Source organism: Pseudophryne corroboree, chromosome 6 (assembly GCF_028390025.1).
Source record: "Pseudophryne corroboree isolate aPseCor3 chromosome 6, aPseCor3.hap2, whole genome shotgun sequence".
NCBI classification, from domain to species: domain Eukaryota; kingdom Metazoa; phylum Chordata; class Amphibia; order Anura; family Myobatrachidae; genus Pseudophryne; species Pseudophryne corroboree.
In genome coordinates, this window is record NC_086449.1 from 142908281 (window position 1) to 142929572 (window position 21292).

The 21292-nt window shown below is 48.7% G+C and overlaps 1 protein-coding gene across 1 annotated transcript in view; it reads right to left on the reverse strand.

Moving 5' to 3' along the window:
* Positions 1–16321, reverse strand: part of CKAP2L (cytoskeleton associated protein 2 like) — a 66541-nt gene extending 50220 nt beyond the window's left edge. Inside the window, exons 1-3 of the mRNA XM_063931957.1 lie at positions 16007–16321; positions 13869–13938; positions 1792–1852 (exon numbers count right to left, since the gene is read on the reverse strand). Coding sequence (XP_063788027.1) covers positions 1792–1852; positions 13869–13938; positions 16007–16037 — 162 coding nt within the window. The 5' untranslated portion in view covers positions 16038–16321. The remainder of the gene's footprint in view (positions 1–1791; positions 1853–13868; positions 13939–16006) is intronic.
* Positions 16322–21292: the final 4971 nt, after the last annotated feature.

Genomic DNA, 21292 nt, shown 5'->3' on the forward strand with positions numbered 1-21292 from the left:
TTATTTAGCACTTATGTAACACTCCTATTTTTTCACTAATATTACTCTTTTGAGTATTTTATTAACACCCTTATTTTTGTAGCACTTTCTAACCCATAGCCTCTGCTTCTTTCTTAACACATATTAACACTTTAGTATTTCAATGGTGTGCTGCCCTGGGGTGGTCGGGCCTGAGCCGAATTTGTGGGGTCCAAGCCCTGGACCTATGCTTAGGTAGGGACCTCCAGTAATAGAGCAGCCGTGAAGTGGCCTGGAGGCTTATCATATCTTTTGCAAAACATATGTAACGAAGAGCTCTAATTTCCTATTATCACATAGTATATAGTTCTTCTTACTAACAGTCAGCAGAGTGCGTGGGAAAAATCCCCTTTGTATTTCTTGTCTAGAGTAACCCCCTCCCGCAGCACCTGGGGATTGTTACCAGCTTGATTAGAGCAGTTTTCCACTATTTATTGCAGTTCAGAGAGGCATAGATGGAGCCAGCATTAGGAGGGCATGCTGGGTCCTGTGGTGCCATTTGGAGGATACAGGGGTGCCTCCAGGTAAACTAGCTCTCAATCTGGATATGTTCTGTATGTGCCATTATCATGTGGCTATACATTAAGCAATTGTATGACCCATAGTGGATGTAATTATTATTATGCTGTGTATGGGTTTGGGGAGTGGTACCCCCCGGGTCTGGTGGGGCTGGGCCACCTTGGGGTAGCATGCCATATTATTTATTTAGCACTTATGTAACACTCCTATTTTTTCACTAATATTACTCTCTTGAGTATTTTATTAACACCCTTATTTTTGTAGCACTTTCTAACCCATAGCCTCTGCTTCTTTCTTAACACATATTAACACTTTAGTATTTCAATGGTGTGCTGCCCTGGGGTGGTCGGGCCTGAGCCGAATTTGTGGGGTCCAAGCCCTGGACCTATGCTTAGGTAGGGACCTCCAGTAATAGAGCAGCCGTGAAGTGGCCTGGAGGCTTATCATATCTTTTGCAAAACATATGTAACGAAGAGCTCTAATTTCCTATTATCACATAGTATATAGTTCTTCTTACTAACAGTCAGCAGAGTGCGTGGGAAAAATCCCTTTTGTATTTCTTGTCTAGAGTAACCCCCTCCCGCAGCACCTGGGGATTGTTACCAGCTTGATTAGAGCAGTTTTCCACTATTTATTGCGGATATAGTGGGGTCCCTGCATGGCCACAGTGTCCACGCCAGCGCCGCGGTCCATCTCTTGAGACCGCGTCCCGGATCGTGATTTCGGCGCGTCCCACCTGGGGGACCCTCTTACCTCCTCCCTATCTTGCGGCCACGCGATCCCGGAGAGCAGCGGCGGTGTGTGTACCTAAGAAGACCGGAGCGCCTCCGCTGTAAGTACCCGGCAACCAGGGCGCTGGAGTATACAGCGCCGCTGGGGGAGGTGAGTGAGTCACAGCACGATATGTCAGTATAACATATAGCATCAAGTGCCTATGCTGTGGCCCTTGAAGTCTTCTTTCTTCTCAGAAAAGCTCTTTTCAGGGCTGCCTAACGCAGCCCTCCCTGTTTGGTGCCTGCACTGCAGGCACCAACTTACAAACTGAACTCCAGTGCCTGGAGGCGGGGATATAGAGGAGGCGGTGCAGTGCATCCTGGGAAGAGTCAAAGCTTTAGCTTGTTGGTGCCTCGGATCAAGATCCAACTCTACACCCCGATGTTATTCCCTGTGGAGTACCAGTGTACCCCGCTGCAGAAAGTGCATTAATTTTTTTCTTAAATACAAATGCTTTTCATATGATTAACTTCTACTTACCTGTCTGGAAACCTGTCGAGGTCTTTTATTTTGTAGGTTGGTGCAATCCTTTAAATACGGCCTGTATATAAACAGATATACTATCAGTGAAAATCCAACATCTTACAATGTATCTATATAGCCAGCAAACACAGATCTGCAATAAAGTTGTTCTGTACATGCACGAAAGCTAAAGCTGGGTATACACTAGACAACTCGTGTATCACCTAGTGTACAGTGATCGCGCTGATCCCCAAAAAAAAAAAAAAAAGTGGGTCCCAGGGACCCCTCACTTTTAAAAGTTGGGGTCCTACCAGTCCTTTTCTGGGTCCCATCGGAATGAATTTATTCTTATTAATCTTATTAATTATTCAAATATAAAAACAAGGACTTGATGTGGACACTACTAAAGTGTTGGAAAGGGGTGACAATGCTGCTGGGCTGTGTAGTATACATGACACTTGCACCAAAGCTGTAAGTAGACATTTTGGTGCCCCCCTACGACACAGAAAGAATAGACAGTGCACGCCGAAGGCACGTTGCAAAAATTGAGGGGTGTGGCTTTGTGGGGAAGGGGTGTGGCCACAACCGTTTTGCATTACATCACACACATTGCGCCAGGTACAGCACTTATACACAGTGATTGTGGGTGTCGGCAAGGGAAGGGGGTGCCCACCGTCATCACTTATGTCAGTGGGGGTGCCAAGGGGAGGAGTGACAATGACTGACGTAGTCAGGGTTGGATTAAGGCTAGTGGGGGTCCCAAGCAACAAAGGTGTGGGGGCCCGCACCAATAAAACTGACTGTGCACACTGTTGCTATCATTAGAGAGAGGGCGAGAGATTAAGACTGTGTCCGGGAGAAAAAGAGAGAGGAACAAGCGAGAGAGGGAGAGAGAAAAAGGGTGTCAGAGAGGGAGAGAGACTGAGATAGAGAAGGAGGGGAGCAAGAGAGAGGGAGAGTGTCAGGAAGACAGAGAGGGAAGGGGTGCGAACTTCACAACAGTGTTCTTACCTGACCAGGTAGCAGCTCGGCATAGTTGCAAGGCCTAGACCACCGATCTGGTAGAGTGGGCATTCAGAGACTTAGGAACCGGTAAGGCTGCCGACACATGGACTGCTTTGAAGCAGGGCAATCCTTTTTCTGCGCATCATAGAGCACAAACAAGGAATCCGTCTTTCTGACCTGAGCTGTGCGCTTGACAGATCTTCAAGGCACACACAGCATCCAATGCCTCCGGAGGAGCAGAAGCATCAGAACTGGACGGAATCACAATAGATGAAACGCGGAGACAACCTTCGGCAGGAACTGCTGTCTAGTCCGAAGCTCCGCTCTATCCTCATAAAGGACAAAGTACGGACTTTTACATGATAAGGCCCCCAATTCCGAGACACGTCGAGCAGAAGCCATGGCAAGCAATATCACCATCTTCCACGTGAGGTACTTGTCTTCTACCGTTATCAGAGGTTCAAACTAGGAGAACTGTAGGAACGCCAACACAACATCTAAATCCCAGGGTGCCGTAGGCGGCACAAAAGGTGGTTGTATGTGAAGAACCCCTTGCAAGAAGGTCTGAACTTCCGTCAAAACTGCCAATTTCTTCTGGAAGAAAATGGAGAGGACCGAAATCTGGACTTTAATGGAACCCAGACGTAAGCCCTTATCCACACCAGCCTGCAGGAAACGTAAGAAACGTCCCAAGTGAAACTCTTGGTGCGAGATACGCACGTATCCGCCTGCAGAGACATACAGTATCTCCTCCAGATATGATGATAGTATTTTGACGTCCCAGGTTTCCTGGCCTGAACCATGGTAAGCAATAACTTTTTTGGAAAGGCCTTTATGAGCTAGGATGTTCTGCTCAACCTCCATGCCATCAAACGAAGTCGCCGTAAGTCCAGGTAGACGAACGGACCTTGTTGAAGATCGCTTCTTAGTGGTAGAGGCCAAGGGTCTTCGACGGACATGTCCAGAAGATCCGCGTACCACACCCTCCGAGGCCAATCCGGGCAATCAGAATTGCTGGACTCCCTGATTTCTGATTCGCTTGAGCACCCTTGGGAGCAACGGAATTGGAGGAAACAGGTAGACCAGCTGGTAAGGCCAAGGCGACGTCAGTTTCTCTACTGCCCTCGCCTGAGGGTCCCTGGTCCGTGAGCAATACCAAGGATGTTTCCTGTTGGGACGAGAAGCCATCATGTCTATTTGTGGGCAACCCCACCAGTCGATGATCCGCTGGAACACAAAAGGGTGTAGTCCCCACTCCCCCGGGTGGAGATCGTGACGACTCAGGGAGCCCGCCTCCCAGTTGTCCACACCCGAAATGAAGATTGCAGACATTGCTCTTGCATTTCTTTCCACCCAGAGGAGTATCTTTGACACCTCTCGCATGCAGGCTCTGCTTTTTGTCCCTCCTTGACGATTGATATACGCTACTGCCGTGGCATTGTCAGACTGTACCTGGATCACCTGATCCGTGAGCAGAGGAGAGGCCTGAAGCGGAGCATTGTAGATCGCCCGAAGTTCCAGAATGTTGATTGGAAGGAGGGCCTCGTGGGCTTACCACCTGCCCTGGAACTGCGCCCCCCTGGCTGACAGTCCCCATCCCCGTAGACTTGCATCTGTTGTGAGGAGGGTCCAATCCTGAATCACGAAACTCCGGCCTCCCAGGAGAATGGAGGATTGTAGCCACCACAGGAGGGAAATCCTGGCGTGGGGTGACAGCTGAATCATCCGGTGCATCTGCCAATGTGATCCGGACCACTTGCTTAGGAGATCCAACTGAAACGTTCTGGCATGGAACCTCCCATACTGGATCGCCTCGTATGAGGTAACCCTCTTTTCCAACAATCTTATGCAAAGATGAGATGGATGGACACTCGAGAAGGTCGGAGCACCATGCGGATCATCTCCTGCAGTGTTTTCGCCTTGTCCACTGGTAGAAACACCTTCTGGGCCACAGTATCCGGCAACATCCCCAGGAATAGGAGCCTCTGGGTTGGCTCCAGGAGGGACTTCTATAAGTTGAGGATCCACCCATTGTCTGACAGATGATGAATGGTGTGGTTAATATGGGGCAAAAAAAGCTCCCTGGATCTTGCCTTTAACAGAAGATCGTCCAGATAAGGGACCACAATGACCCCCTGGACTCGGAGTTGAAGCATCATCTCCGCCATCACCTTCGTGAATACCCTCGGGGCTATAGACAGGCCGAAGGGTAGTGCCTGGATTTGGAAATGATCGACCAGGGCAAACCGCAGGTACGCCTGATGAGGCGGCCAAATCGGAATATGGAGGAAGGCGTCCTTGATATCCAAGTAGACCATAAATTCCTGTTCTTCCAAGCCCGCTATCATTGCTCACAGAGATTCCATTTTGAACTTGAACACCCTCAAATAAGGAGTCAAGGATTTCAGATTCAAAATGAGCCTGACCGAACCGTCCGGTTTCGGCACCACAAACAGGTTTGAGTAAAAGCCCTTTGCCGCGTTGCGGTAGTGGTACTGGAACAATGACGTGGGACTGGACCAACTTTCGGATATCCCATTGCAACGTAACTTGCATATCCTCCAAAGCTGGTAAGCTTGATTTGAAAAATCGTTTTGGGGGGAGGGGGGAGTGTTGGCAGTGATCGCACTGAGCCAAAAAAAGAAAGAAAAAAAAGAAAAAAAAAAAAAAAAAAATCACTTTTAAAAATTGTGGTCCTGCCGGTCTTTTTCCGGGCCCCATCGGAATGAAGGTTCTTATTCATCTTAATCTTGTTTGGACACTACAAAAGTGTTGCAAGGTGGGGGGGGGGGGGGGGGGGGGGTGACAATGCTGCTGGGTTGTGTAGCATGCAGGACACCCTGCACCAGAGGTGTAACTAGACATTTTGGTGCCCTTGGGCAGAGAGTGAATTGGTGTTACACCCCCCCAGACTGCAAAGCATAGGCAGTGGGCGCCGAAGGCGCGATGCAAAATTTCAGGGGCGTGGCTTCATGGGGACGGGGCGTGACCACATAATAGTGCCAATTCACATTACTCCACACAGTAGTGCCACTTATACACATTGCACCAGGTAGAACCTCCTATGCACACTGCGCCAGGTAGAGCACTTTATACATATTGCGCCAGATAGAGCACGTTATACACTTTGCTCCAGGTACAGCACGATATACACTTTGCACCAGTTAGAGCACATTAAACATTGCCCGGTAGAGCACGTTATACACAGTGCGCCCGATAGAGCACGTTATACACATTGCACCAGGTGACCACTTAGACACATTGTAGCCACCATCTCGGACCCCCATTTGTCGTCCCCAGGCACCGTGATCGCGGGTGTCAGTGGAGGGGGTGTCTACAGTGATTGCGGGTGTCAGCGGGGGGAGGGTGGTGTCCACAGTGATTGCGCGTGAAGGGGGTGTCCATAATCATTGCATGTGTCATTGGAGGGGGTGATCGCGGGGGTCAGCGAGGGAAGGGGGTGCCCACAGTCATCACGGATGTCAGTGGAGGTGCCAAGGGGAGGAGTAATGACTGACATGCAGTGCAGCAGCTCTGGCCCTCTTCCTGCTCTGGTGCTGCAGCGATGGCCACTGAGCCCGGTGTGACAGATGTAGGAGCCCACTCTAAACCCCCCACCCAGCACATATAAAGCAACCAGCTTTCACCTCTCCCCCTGCACAACACACAAACAGTCACCGGCGCTCACAGCACATACATAGGCACCAGCTCTCAGCCCTGACATCCCCTGCCGGAAGAGCACATATAGTCTCTGGCACTCCATCCCCCCGCAGCACATTGTCACCAACGCTCCCATCTTACCATGCAGGGGCACAGTCTATAGGCGAGACATGCCGGCCGGGACATTGCAAGGGCACAGGGTATAATGCTCTCAGCCTGGACACAGCACAGCATGGAGCAGTGACTGGCTCAAGCGGTACTCACTGTTGCATAGGAGGAGGGCGCTGGTGACACTGTGCTGGGTGAGCGGGGCCAGTCTCTGCCAGTGCTGCAGCACAGATACCTGGTGCTGGCAGTGGAGCCTAGGATCAGCGCGCAGCGGGAGGAGGATTCAAAGCCGCAGCGTGCCGGACTGGCGAGCAATGAGAGGGAGACACCGCAGGCTATGATTCGCTGGAGACTACAGGAGGTGACTGGCTGGGGAAGCAGCCAGTCACCTCCTGCGTACAACTGATTGGTTAGGGCACTGACACACAGATCTAGAATAAGCACGTCCTGTGGGACCCGCTCATCTTCTAAAAGTGGATCCCAGGTGGCAGTTTTGGGGTAAAATACGCGCTATAGCGCTTTTTTGCGATCACTGCAATATATGGTTGCTTCTAGGGAGATAATATTTCTCTCCTAAATTACATGTTGAGGATAATCTTTCATGTCATGATTCAGTATAATGGCATGTAACAGACTGACATAATTAGATATACCACTGAGATGGGAAATGTAGCAATAGATTAAGGTTCATGAAACAAACTAGTAGTTTCAGATTACGCTGGTAAGTGAATTTCGAAGAACAGACTGTGAATCTAAATATATAAGTAGATCATGTAATCTTGGTTGATAGCTATTGCTTGCTGGTCATACAGAATATCCACTTAGATCACTGCATACTGGAATGTTGTTTACACATATTGTAGCAGTTGCATGTCAAGTTGCAAAACAAAAAAGTATTAAGGTGCATACACACGGTGAGATTTGGGCTAACCCCGATTGTCACTATGCGACAGGGGCTAGGTCGGCATCGCAAGCACATAATGAGTGTGCTTGTGATACTGACTATCTTTTCTAGGAGATAGTCAAAATTTACTTGCCTGCACAGTCTACCTAGGCTTGCGATGCTGACCGCGCATCGGCATCGAATCGGGATCGCATGGTGACTTACACCTTGCGGTCTGCACTAACTTTTCTTCCGATTTTTACTATATAGTCAAAATCGGAAGAAAATATCTCAGTGTATACACACCGTTACATTAACAGTCTCTGAATTTGTATCAATCCTGTAACAAGGCTCAGAAAAATAAACATAAAAAGAACCACAGTAAAATCTCTAAATTTTAAAGAGACTGATAATAAGAATTTACTCACCGGTAATTCTATTTCTCGTAGTCCGTAGTGGATGCTGGGAACTCCGTAAGGACCATGGGGAATAGCGGGCTCCGAAGGAGGCTGGGCACTCTAGAAAGATCTTAGACTACCTGGTGTGCACTGGCTCCTCCCACTATGACCCTCCTCCAAGCCTCAGTTAGGTACTGTGCCCGGACGAGCGTACACAATAAGGAAGGATTTTGAATCCCGGGTAAGACTCATACCAGCCACACCAATCACACCGTACAACTCGTGATATGAAACACAGTTAACAGTATGAAACAATAGAGCCTCTCAACAGATGGCTCAACAATAACCCGATTTAGTTAACAATAACTATGTACAAGTATTGCAGATAAACCGCACTTGGGATGGGCGCCCAGCATCCACTACGGACTACGAGAAATAGAATTACCGGTGAGTAAATTCTTATTTTCTCTAACGTCCTAGTGGATGCTGGGAACTCCGTAAGGACCATGGGGATTATACCAAAGCTCCCAAACGGGCGGGAGAGTGCGGATGACTCTGCAGCACCGAATGAGAGAACTCCAGGTCCTCCTCATCCAGGGTATCAAATTTGTAGAATTTTGCAAACGTGTTTGCCCCTGACCAAGTAGCTGCTCGGCAAAGTTGTAAAGCCGAGACCCCTCGGGCAGCCGCCCAAGATGAGCCCACCTTCCTTGTGGAATGGGCATTGACAGATTTTGGCTGTGGCAGGCCTGCCACAGTATGTGCAAGCTGAATTGTACTACAAATCCAACGAGCAATAGTCTGCTTAGAAGCAGGAGCACCCAGCTTGTTGGGTGCATACAGGATAAACAGCGAGTCAGATTTTCTGACTCCAGCCGTCCTGGAAACATATATTTTCAGGGCCCTGACAACGTCTAGCAACTTGGAGTCCTTCAAATCCTTAGTAGCCACAGGCACCACAATAGGCTGGTTCAGGTGAAACGCTGACACCACCTTAGGGAGAAACTGGGGACGAGTCCTCAATTCTGCCCTATCCATATGGAAAATCAGATAAGGGCTTTTACATGATAAAGCCGCCAACTCTGACACTCGCCTGGCTGAAGCCAAGGCCAATAACATGACCACTTTCCACGTGAGATATTTCAGATCCACGGTTTTTAGTGGCTCAAACCAATGTGATTTTAAGAAACTCAACATCACGTTGAGATCCCAAGGTGCCACAGGAGGCACAAATGGGGGCTGAATATGCAGCACTCCTTTCACAAATGTCTGAACTTCAGGTACTGAAGCTAGTTCTTTTTGAAAGAAAATCGACAGAGCCGAGATCTGTACCTTAATGGAGCCCAGTTTTAGGCCCATATTCACTCCTGCTTGCAGGAAATGCAGAAATCGACCTAGTTGAAATTCCTCTGTTGGGGCCTTTTTGGCCTCGCACCATGCAACATATTTCCGCCATATGCGGTGATAATGCTTTGCCGTAACATCTTTCCTGGCTTTAATAAGCGTAGGAATGACTTCCTCCGGAATACCCTTTTCCTTCAGGATCCGGCGTTCAACCGCCATGCCGTCAAACGCAGCCGCGGTAAGTCTTGGAACAGACAGGGGCCCTGCTGCAGCAGGTCCTGTCTGAGCGGCAGAGACCACGGGTCCTCTGAGATCATCTCTTGAAGTTCCGGGTACCACGCTCTTCTCGGCCAATCCGGAACCACGAGAATTGTGTTTACTCCTCGCTTTCTTATTATTCTCAAAACCTTTGGTATGAGAGGTAGAGGAGGGAACACAAACTGACCGGTACACCCACGGTGTCACTAGAGCGTCCACAGCTATCGCCTGAGGGTCTCTTGACCTGGCGCAATACTTCTCTAGTTTTTTGTTTAGGCGGGACGCCATCATGTCCACCTGTGGACGACCCCATTGATTTACAATCATTTGGAAGACTTCTGGATGAAGTCCCCACTCTCCCGGGTGGAGGTCGTGCCTGCTGAGAAAGTCTGCTTCCCAGTTGTCCACTCCCGGGATGAACACTGCTGACAGTGCTAGTACATGATTCTCCGCCCATCGGAGAATTTTTGTGGCTTCTGCCATCGCCGTCCTGCTTTGTGTGCCGCCCTGTCGATTTACATGGGCGACTGCCGTGATGTTGTCTGACTGGATCAGCACCGGCTGGTGTAGGAGCAGGGATTTTGCTTGACTTAGGGCATTGTAAATGGCCCTTAGTTCCAGAATATTTATGTGAAGGGCAGTCTCCTGACTTGACCATAGTCTTTGGAAATTTCTTCCCTTTGTGACTGCCCCCCAGCCTCGTAGGCTGGCATCCGTGGTCATCAGGACCCAGTCCTGTATGCCGAATCTGCGGCCCTCCAGAAGATGAGCACTGTGCAGCCACCACAGAAGAGACACCCTGGTTCGTGGAGACAGGGTTATTAAACAATGCATCTGAAGATGCGATCCGGACCACTTGTCCAACAGGTCCCACTGAAAAATCCTGGCATGGAACCTGCCGAATGGAATTGCTTCGTAAGAAGCTACCATCTTTCCCAGGACCCGCGTGCAGTGATGCACCGATACCTGTTTTGGTTTTAGGAGGTCTCTGACTAGAGAAGACAACTCCCTGGCTTTCTCCTCCGGGAGAAACACTTTTTTCTGGGCCGTGTCCAGAATCATTCCCAGGAACATTAGACGTGTCGTGGGGACCAGCTGTGACTTTGGGATATTCAGAATCCAGCCGTGCTGGCTCAGCACTTCCTGAGATAGTGCTACTCCCACTAACAACTGTTCTTTGGATCGTGCCTTTATTAGGAGATCGTCCAAGTATGGGATAATTAAAACTCCCTTTTTTCGAAGGAGTATCATCATTTCCGCCATAACCTTGGTAAATACCCTCGGTGCCGTGGAGAGTCCAAACGGCAGCGTCTGGAATTGGTAATGGCAGTCCTGTACCACAAATCTGAGGTACTCCTGGTGAGAATTGTAAATGGGGACATGCAGGTAAGCATCCTTGATGTCCAGGGATACCATGTAATCCCCCTCGTCCAGGCTTGCAATAACCGCCCTGAGCGATTCCATCTTGAACTTGAATTTTTTTATGTATGTGTTCAAGGATTTCAAATTTAAAATGGGTCTCACCGAACCGTCCGGTTTCGGCACCACAAATAGTGTGGAATAGTAACCCCGGCCTTGTTGAAGTAGGGGTACCTTGATTATCACCTGCTGGGAATACAGCTTGTGAATCGCTGCTAGCACCGCCTCCCTGTCTGAGGGAGCAATCGGCAAGGCGGATTTTAGGAAACGGCGGGGTGGAGTCGCCTCGAATTCCAGCCTGTATCCCTGAGATACTATTTGAAGGATCCAGGGATCCACCTGTGAGCGGGCCCACTGATCGCTGAAATTCCTGAGGCGGGCCCCCACCGTACCTGGCTCCGCCTGTGAAGCCCCACCGTCATGCGGCGGACTTGGAAGAGGAAGCGGGGGAGGACTTTTGTTCCTGGGAACCTGCTGTTTGCTGCAGCCTTTTTCCCCTGCCTCTGCCTCTTGACAGAAAAGACCCTCCTTTTCCCCGCTTGTTTTTCTGGGACCGAAAGGACTGAACCTGATAAAATGGCGCCTTCTTAGGCTGTGAGGGGACATGGGGTAAAAATGCTGACTTCCCAGACGTTGCTGTGGAAACTAGGTCGGAGAGACCATCCCCAAATAATTCCTCCCCCTTATAAGGCAAGACTTCCATGTGCCTTTTGGAATCTGCATCTCCAGTCCACTGGCGAGTCCATAAGCATCTCCTAGCAGAGATAGATAATGCACTTATTTTAGATGCCAGCCGGCAGATTTCCCTCTGTGCATCTCTCATGTATAAGACCGAGTCTTTTATATGGTCAATTGTTAGCAGGATCGTGTCTCTGTCTAACGTGTCAATATTTTCTGACAGTTTATCTGACCACGCAGCGGCAGCACTGCACTTCCATGCTGACGCAATAGCTGGTCTGAGTATAATGCCTGAGTGTGTGTATATACAGACTTCGGGATCGCCTCCTGCTTTCTATCAGCAGGTTCCTTAAGGGCGGCCGTATCCTGGGACGGTAGTGCCACCTTTTTAGACAAACGTGTGAGCGCTTTATCCACCCTCGGGGGTGTTTCCCAACGTAACCTATCCTCTGGCGGGAAAGGGAACGCCATTAGTAGCTTCTTAGGAATTACCAATTTCTTATCAGGGGAAGCCCACGCTTCTTCACACACTTCATTTAATTCATCTGACGGGGGAAAAACTACAGGTAGTTTTTTCTCCCCAAACATAATACCCTTTTTTGTGGTACCTGGATGTAAATCAGAAATATTTAACACCTCTTTCATTGCCTCAATCATGCAGTGAATGGCCTTAACGGGCATTAAATTTGACTCATCGTCGTCGACACTGGTGTCAGTATCCGTGTCGACATCTACTTGTGCCACCTGAGATAACGGGCGTTTCAGAGCCCCTGATGACTTTTGAGACACCTGGACAGGCACGAGCTGAAGACTCGGCTGTCCCACAGTCGGCATGTCGTCAAATTTTTTATGTAAGGAGTCTATACGTGCACTCATTTCCTGCCATAATACCATCCACTCAGGTGTCTGACCCCCAGGGGGTGACATCCCTGCTAAAGGCATCTGCTCCCCCTCCACATCATTATCCTCCTCAAACATGTCGACACAGCCGTACCGACACACTCCACACACACAGGGAATGCTCAAATAGAGGACAGGACCCACAAAAGCCCTTTGGGGGGACAGAGTAAGAGTATGCCAGCACACACCAGAGCGCTATATATATACAGGGACTAACTGAGTTATGTCCCTAATAGCTGCTTTTTATATAATATACTGTATACAGTGCCAATTTTAATGCCCCCCCTCTCTTTTCCCTCTTACTGTACTGTAGAATTGCAGGGAAGAGCCAGGGAGCTTCCTTCCAGCCGAGCTGTGAGGGAAAAATGGCGCCAGTGTGCTGAGGAGATAGGCTCCGCCCCTTTTTCGCGGCCTATTCTCCCGCTTTTTATGGGATTCTGGCAGGGGTATTTAGCTCATATATAGCCCCAGGGGCTATATATTGAGGTATTTTAGCCAGCCAAGGTGTTTTTATTGCTGCCTCAGGGCGCCCCCCCCCAGCGCCCTGCACCCTCAGTGACCGGAGTGTGAACTGTGTATGAGGAGCAATGGCGCACAGCTGCAGTGCTGTGCGCTACCTTGGTGAAGACAGGATGTCTTCATGCCGCCGATTTTCCGGACCATCTTCTTGCTTCTGGCTCTGTAAGGGGGACGGCGGCGCGGCTCCGGGACCGAACATCAAGGCTGGGCCTGCGGTCGATCCCTCTGGAGCTAATGGTGTCCAGTAGCCTAAGAAGCCCAATCCGGCTGCAAGCAGGCGAGTTCGCTTCTTCTCCCCTTAGTCCCTCGCTGCAGTGAGCCTGTTGCCAGCAGGTCTCACTGAAAATAACAAATTCTAAGACTATAACTTTCTAAGAGCTCAGGAGAGCCCCTAGTGTGCATCCAACCTCGGCCGGGCACGAAATCTAACTGAGGCTTGGAGGAGGGTCATAGTGGGAGGAGCCAGTGCACACCAGGTAGTCTAAGATCTTTCTAGAGTGCCCAGCCTCCTTCGGAGCCCGCTATTCCCCATGGTCCTTACGGAGTTCCCAGCATCCACTAGGACGTTAATAGAAATTTTCTCTAACACTGGTTAGTATAATATGCTTGAGCAGGCAGACTGCCATTCTAACTACATATATAGCTACTTCTGACCGCCCGTACAAGAAATCTACTGGATCAATGAACAGCAGAGAAATCGCTATCAGATGAAAGCGATGTGGCATACGAAACCTGAGAGTTGGGGTTGTCCGCTATACGCAATTAGCGGGCATACTCTGAAGCGCCTGACGTACATTTTGCTCGTTGGGGGCTTGCTCACGAGGATAAGCTCACCTGGGACCGAGTCTCTACAGCTAGATTATCTGGTGGTCCCTTCACAATCCAGTCTGGCACTGAAAGGGAGGATCGCAGGATAAACTTACTTTGAGTTATTTTGAGGTTTCAGCTTCCCCTTAGCCGCAAGGTATTCGAGTAGCTTTAGCTGACGCTCTTCTGCGGAGAAAGTTACAATAAAGATCTCTAAAATAGACACATTTTATGGATGCAGCACAATTCTGCAAGTTCTTTTAGAAACAGTGTGCATTTGATGCGATTATATGGAAGATGGGACTCATGCATTAGCAGATGTCATTCTGTAAAGGCTAAGAAGTGAACCAGTGGAGACGTTGCCCCATTAACCAATCAGCAGCTCTGTATCATTTTATAGTATGCAAATTATAGATGTTACTTCAGTGCTGATTGGTTGCCATGGGCAACTTCTACACTGGCTCGCTTCTCCGCACTTATCACTGCATAGTAAATGTCCCCTTAAGTACAGTACAAATTATATACATTTCTCTATTATTTAATACAATTATCCTGTTATGATGCAAATTTCCATATTGTAAAAGGTCTCTTCAATACTCAAAATGATTGTTCATTTGGATTGCATATACATTTAAAAGAAAATGAAGGCAGGCCGGGCAGGTAAATTCCAAATATGACCCACAGAGGTGGGAGAACTAAAAGCAGAATGGTGCAGAAGTTATGTGTGGATGATAAACAGTTGCACCGTTTTGCTGCCAGAAAAACAAGCAGCCAAATTAGAAGAAAATAGTTTTCCATTCAAACAACCCATTGAGGTACACCAAGCAGAATTTTCTATACAGATGCTAAACCACAATCATCTTGCAGTGCTCAGCTAGATGGATTCCAGGCTGAGGGAGAGCGCATGCTACTGTATACACAAATACACTGTCACGGCTAAACTACTGTATTCCTGACAACGTTATTAAAGGTTCACTTTAGGAGTCAATTTAATTAGGGAGAGGGGGTGCATATTTGGAACTAAAGCTGGGTACACACTTATCCAATCCTCCACGTGACGTCACGAAGCCACTCCGAAAACGATCTGGACTGCTTGCATTGTCTGGACCACGCCCACTAAGTGTTGCGGCACTGCCCCCGACGGGCGTGCGCAGACCCGATGGACGTGGACGCTGCATGCTAAAGCAGCAGCTGCATCCATCTCCGAATAGTCCCCTATGTGTACACACTTGACCAATTTTGCAGCAGACCACCGATCTGCATCTGCTGAAGGCCTGTCACTTCATACACTCTTCCAATCTTTGGCAGACCATCTACTACTCACACACACACACACACACAACTGGGAGAGGAATTGGAGCCAGTTTTGGGAGCGTACACCATCCTATATTGGTCTGATGATTAGATCTCATGAATATTCAGGTTTAAAAATCCTTTGACAAGCCCAGACGACAAGGATTGGATGAAACCAGAGGCTGTGTAAGCGAACACTCTACCAATGTCTGACAAGTGGTAAGGCGGAGGTTGGACTGGATGAGAATTGCACAAGTGTGTACCCAGCGTTACGGTAACACCGGACTTGTAGATTTTTGTTCAAAGCACCATAGGGATGCACACCAATATCCGTGAGTCTAGGGGGAGATCGGGGTTAGGATGAGGTGCAGGTGAGTGTTTCCATGCCATTTAATTTTCATGATATATTTAATGTAGCTGTCTTGCCTTTGATGGAAATTAATTAACGGTGACACCCTCCTGTCATTGACCTCTTTGACATGCTACTTCTTGCCAGGGGATTTGACCTTACTGGGCTCTATCCACCGGATAACACTGATAAATAATGCTACACGCATTAATATATAAAAAATTACACAAACAAACGCAGAGATGATGCAAGAGGCCAAATACACAGCCCATTACACAGAGGGACCCGGAATGGGAGTATCACTGCTGTGTCAGCTGCAGGTCCCTGGGAGAGGAGCAATATATTACATGAGGAGGAGGCAGCAGCAGCGGTGTCGGGAATAAATATATGAAGCAGTGATAAGTGTGGGGAAGTGAGCCAGTGGAGAAGTTGCCCATGGCAACCAATCAGCATTGAAGTAACATTTATAATTCGCATACTATACAATTGTACGGAGGAGCTGATTGGTTGCCATGGGCAACTTCTCCACTCTTATCACCGCTTCATACATTTACCCCTCAGTGTAGCCCGCACTGCCAGGCAATAGTACATACAGGAGACAGACGCGCTCACCTTGTGCTGTGAGGACCCGGGGCGCCTCCATCACTCTGTGACCGTCACTCACACTGACAGAGACCGCCGCTCACACTGATAGTCACAGAGAGACTGTCGCACTCACTGTACACAACGGCCGCCGAGACATTCAAAAACGACCAACCAATCGCGATGTCACATACACAAACGTGCTTTATTTTTTTTTCTTCTTCAGAAAAACTTTATTGGCTGCTTGGTAGAACGCAACAGATTAGAAGTGTTGGGCAGCGCCAGCCTTCCTCTACTCCAGTTATTACGCAGTGTAAAGTCTGGGCTCTGAGGCCTGGGATTGGCCGACAGCAGGACGCTGCGTGATGCTATTGGCCAGTTGTAATTAAGACTCACTCTCGTTTACATAAAGTGGGCGTGACGTGACCTCAGTTGTTGCAACGTGCGTATATAGCATATATGATTCTAATCTATTGTAATTTGTCTGTGACGTGTTTCCCTGGTCTAGGTCAGTTCTCTCAGAATAGCTGTGGCCAGGCTACGGCGGATTTGGGGGTGACGACGCCCCAAGGCACAACAGTAACGGCCATCTGCCTAGTTTTATAATTTCTTTGATTCTTTCTATCTGTCAGTCTATCTAAACTTACATACCTCCCAATTGTATACATATTCGCGGACGAGGCTGTTTCTGAGTAATGTGTCACTTGCTTGCTGCAATGCAGTGGCGTGCGGTGAGGTCGGTGGCTGGGGAGGCACAAGCAGCCAACCCCCCCCCCCCCCCCCCCCCCATAGAGTGGGGAAAAAAAAAAAATGTAGCCCCCCCCACATTCGTGAAACCAGCACCAGGCAGAACCAGCCAGGGGGGTCTAATGCCATAGCAGGGGAGACACTCGGTATGGGGTCCCCCTGCCATAACATTAATCTGCCCCCCCCCCCCAAACCAGTCAGCCCAGGGCTGGAATTCCTCGGAAGTGGGGACCCCAAAAAGTGAAAATGGGGTGCCTCTCCCGAGCAATAACCAGCACTGGGCTGATAGCCCAGTGCTATGCCCCGCACCCCTGGTGGCGGTGGGTGCGGGGTTCATTGTTAATATTGTTCTTGACAGGTGCCCTACAGGTCCCAGCAAGCCTGCCCCAGCATGCTGGCACTTGGAGAACCACAAGTGCCAGCATGCCCGGACATAAATGGCACGCTGGCACCTGTGGTCCACCTGTAAAGAACAGTAATATTGGCCCTCATTCCGAGTCGTTCGCTCTGTATTTTTCATCGCATCGCAGTGAAATTCCGCTTAGTGCGCATGCGCAATATTCGCACTGCGACTGCGCCAAGTATCTTTGCTATGAAGATAGTATTTTTACTCACGGCTTTTTCATCGCTCCGGCGATCGTAATGTGATTGACAGGAAATGGGTGTTACTGGGCGGAAACAGGCCGTTTTATGGGAGTGTGGCTGAAAACGCTACCGTTTCCGGAAAAAACGCAGGAGTGGCCGGAGAAACGGGGGAGTGGTTGGGCGAACGCTGGGTGTGTTTGTGACGTCAAACCAGGAACGACAAGCACTGAACTGATCGCACAGGCAGAGTAAGTCTGGAGCTACTCTAAAACTGCTAAGTAGTTTGTGAGCGCAATATTGCGAATACATCGGTCGCAATTTTAAGATGCTAAGATACACTCCCAGTAGGCGGCGGCTTAGCGTGTGTAACTCTGCTAAATTCGCCTTGCGACCGATCAACTCGGAATGAGGGCCCTTGTTCTTTACAGGTGGCCAACAGGTCCCAGCAAGCCTGCCCCAGCATGCTGGCACATGGAGAACCACAAGTGCCAGCATGCCCGGACATAAATGGCCTGCTGGCACCTGTTCTCCACCTGTAAAGAAAATATTAAAATAAAAACACCAGTCTCTTTAAAAAAAAATAGTTTATTTGACAGGGTCTTCACCTGGGGGCGGCGGCCTTTAAGCTCTTTTGCATGGCCGCCGCCTCCCCAGGGCTTCCGGCGTCTTCACCTGGGGGGCGCCACCTCCCCAGGGCTTCCAGCGTCTTCCTCCGGCGTCTTCACCTGGGAGGTGGCGGCCATTAAGCTCTTTTGCATGGCCGCCGCCTTCCCCAGGACTTCCAGCGTCTTCACCTGGTGGGCGGCGGCTGCTAAGCTCTTTTGCATAGCCGCCGCCCATCCAGGACTTCCGGCGTCTTCAGCCTTCAGGAGCTCCTCCGCCGTCGGACTGACAGCCGCTCCCTCGCGCTGACTTATATAAGTCAGCCAGAGGGGGCAAAGTGATGACGCGGCGAGCCGTGATTGGCTCGCGGCGGCCATCTTCAATTTAAAAAATGACGCTGAGGCGCCATTTTTGAAATGGGTTACTGCTCCGTTGCCAAACTCTGCATTGCCGCCGCCCGCACCTCCGCCGTCACCCGCCCTCCGCCGCCGCCAGCACCTCCGACGACACCCACACTTCCGCCGCCAGCACCTCCGCCGCGCCCACAACAGTGATTGACAGCGGATCCAGTGACGGATCCGCTGGCCAATCACTGTGGCCTGACTGACAGGGGACGTGCTTTCATAGGTTGAAAGCACGTCCCTGTGTGAAAGCGGCACCATTAATGGTGCCGCTTTCCTATGTTATTCCAATGGGCTTTTAATGCCCATTGCTAGGCTCCACCCACTCCCGCCCCCCGCTCCCCATACCTTTCCCTATCTGACCGGGAGGCACCACGATCGGTGCCTCCCAACCCCATTTAGATAGGGGTAATGATTACATTAATATAAAGGAGATACTTATGACACAGAATATGTGTCATAAGTATCTTCTTTATATTATTTTAATCATTAATGACAGGGGAGGCACCATTAATGACAGGGGAGGCACTGCCTCCCCTGACTGCACGTCCCTGCTGCAATGTCAGTTGATGGTCTCCTGTCACTAGCAGCTCAGCGGTGTACAGACATTAGGGTCTATTCTGATCAGAATGTCGATATTATCTTAAACCATAAAGCTATACCTTTAAACACACCTTTACCATGGAGCCACTACGGCCGCTAAACTTAATATGCACTCTATGTACCTTTTACGCTATTTGCGTAATGAGTCCTGTACCGTGTACGGACTCTGCGTACAAACGCTGCGCTGGGGGTACAAAGTACACGCAGCGCGTACACACTCTTATTAATACACTTTAAAACCTTATACAGTTAGGAAATGTAATACACTTTAAACCCTAGCAGGGAAAAGAGGACACAACACCGATTTGTAGTTAATCACTGGGTTCCGACACCACAGAGTAATATATCTGAAAGGGGGTTAACAATACAAATTATACACTACAATTCAACAGAGTAAATGGCTACAGTCAATGTACATACGTGAGAATATTCGCATGCGCTTCCTGGTCCAGTCCTCCGCTTATCAGTGATAAAGCTGATTATTTATCTTGAACTTAAGCTATATACTTATTAAAGACAACATACGCAATAGGCGCACGAGGTGCCGTAATGGTACGCACTTAGCGTAACAGACGCTAGGCCGTGGTCGAGACGCACGAGCGGCGCGTTCGCTCATGGCTTACGCTTGGTATCGAGCACGCTATAGGCGGTCCGAGTACCGTAATGCTACGCTATTAGCGTAGTGGACGCTGTACCGCGAGAGCGGGATACAAGCGGCGCTGATGCTCACAGATCTACACACAGACAACCTTGTAATAATACACTGTAAGGGTATGCTTACGCTGTAAACCTTATTACTGTAATACTACCACAATGTAACGCTGATTAACCTTTATGATATGAAAGCTGTTTGAGCGACTGAGACGCTCAATAACCCTTAGTAATAAATGATGAAATACACAAGACCTGATGTAGATTTAAAAACCACTCCGGCTCTAACACCAGGTGGATGATTCTTTTAGTATAAAAAGGGGAAAACAATACATCTGATACACTACAGATCTAACATTAATACCTAAACAGAATATCTAGACATAAATACAAACATTAACAAATGATTGAAAATACAGATACATAGAATGAGAATGACTGGCATACATTAACCGGGTAACAAAGTGGCCACAGAGAAACATACCATACGGGGAAAGACTCGCAAGCGCGACCGGATCCAGTCCTCCAATTATCCGACTGATAATTGTTGATGAGAGAGAGTCTTGTGTCACCAAGCCTATTGCAAGCTATATTTATTTACTAACTCAAGACATACTACAATAGATACTGTGTGCTCTCTTTCCATTGGTTAGGGGGTGGGACATGTACTGCACCTGGGATCATTGGTTAGTTCAAGAAGTGGGCAATGGCTAGGACTTGTTAGTATTCTAAATTCCTCTTTGTCTGATTATATTGAGGAAAGCTATTGTTTTGGATCTTCCAAACAAACTCTGTCTCTGGGCTTTGTTTACCCCACCTTCAGTTGAGACAATTGACTACTCAGCACTCATTATTCTGGAGAGAAACCTGGTTCTACTCATAAACAAAGGTGTAAGCCCTCTTCATAAAATCTCAAAGCTTAGTGTAAATAAGGCTATTGTATTCAGTCTGTGGGAAATAAATGACTGAATTCTATTCACCTTCCCTGCACTTGTGTAATTTATTCGGAATGCAATTAATCTTATTTTCTACTTCTGTGCATAACCATGAGCAGGAACTATGCGAATCCCTCCCAATTATCATAGGCACAACACCCCTTCAATACCCCACAGCTGGACACCAACCACTACCCTCCAACCTTTGTCTGAGCCCTCCCAGCATGCAAAGAGGAATCTCTCTGTCTAAGAGGTTTTAAACTTACCATACTTGCTGACATTGTTAATGGGAATATTAACTATAATATATTATTACGCTATTTGGGTTAAATATGTCACGATCGAGTCGCACGCTACAAGCTCACAAACTCCGCCGTATTTACACATCCCATGCGCACGAGACGCTGGAGCGTCCCTTACAAAATCTGCGGGGATGTGTACGCACGGGGGACCAGGCGACGAGCAGCATGCGCACACATTAGGGGTTAATACAAGGCATATGAATCATGATATTTTTCGACTCTGACAGTCCAGCCTTTGGCAGTCATCAATAACTGCCACTTCCTAAACAAAACAGAAAAATATATGTCATCATGTAAATACCTTTTTATGATTGGGTAAGGGAGGAGAGGAGAAGGTGAGAAAGATATGACCTAGTGAGATAGTAGAAGCATGTGTGTATGAATCCATGTCTGAGGGGTCATGTATCATCGTGCCGTACGTGTTTTAAATCAAGCTTCGAGGTATTGCAAAGTATACATTTGAATCCTTCTTATCCCGTATTAAGGGTC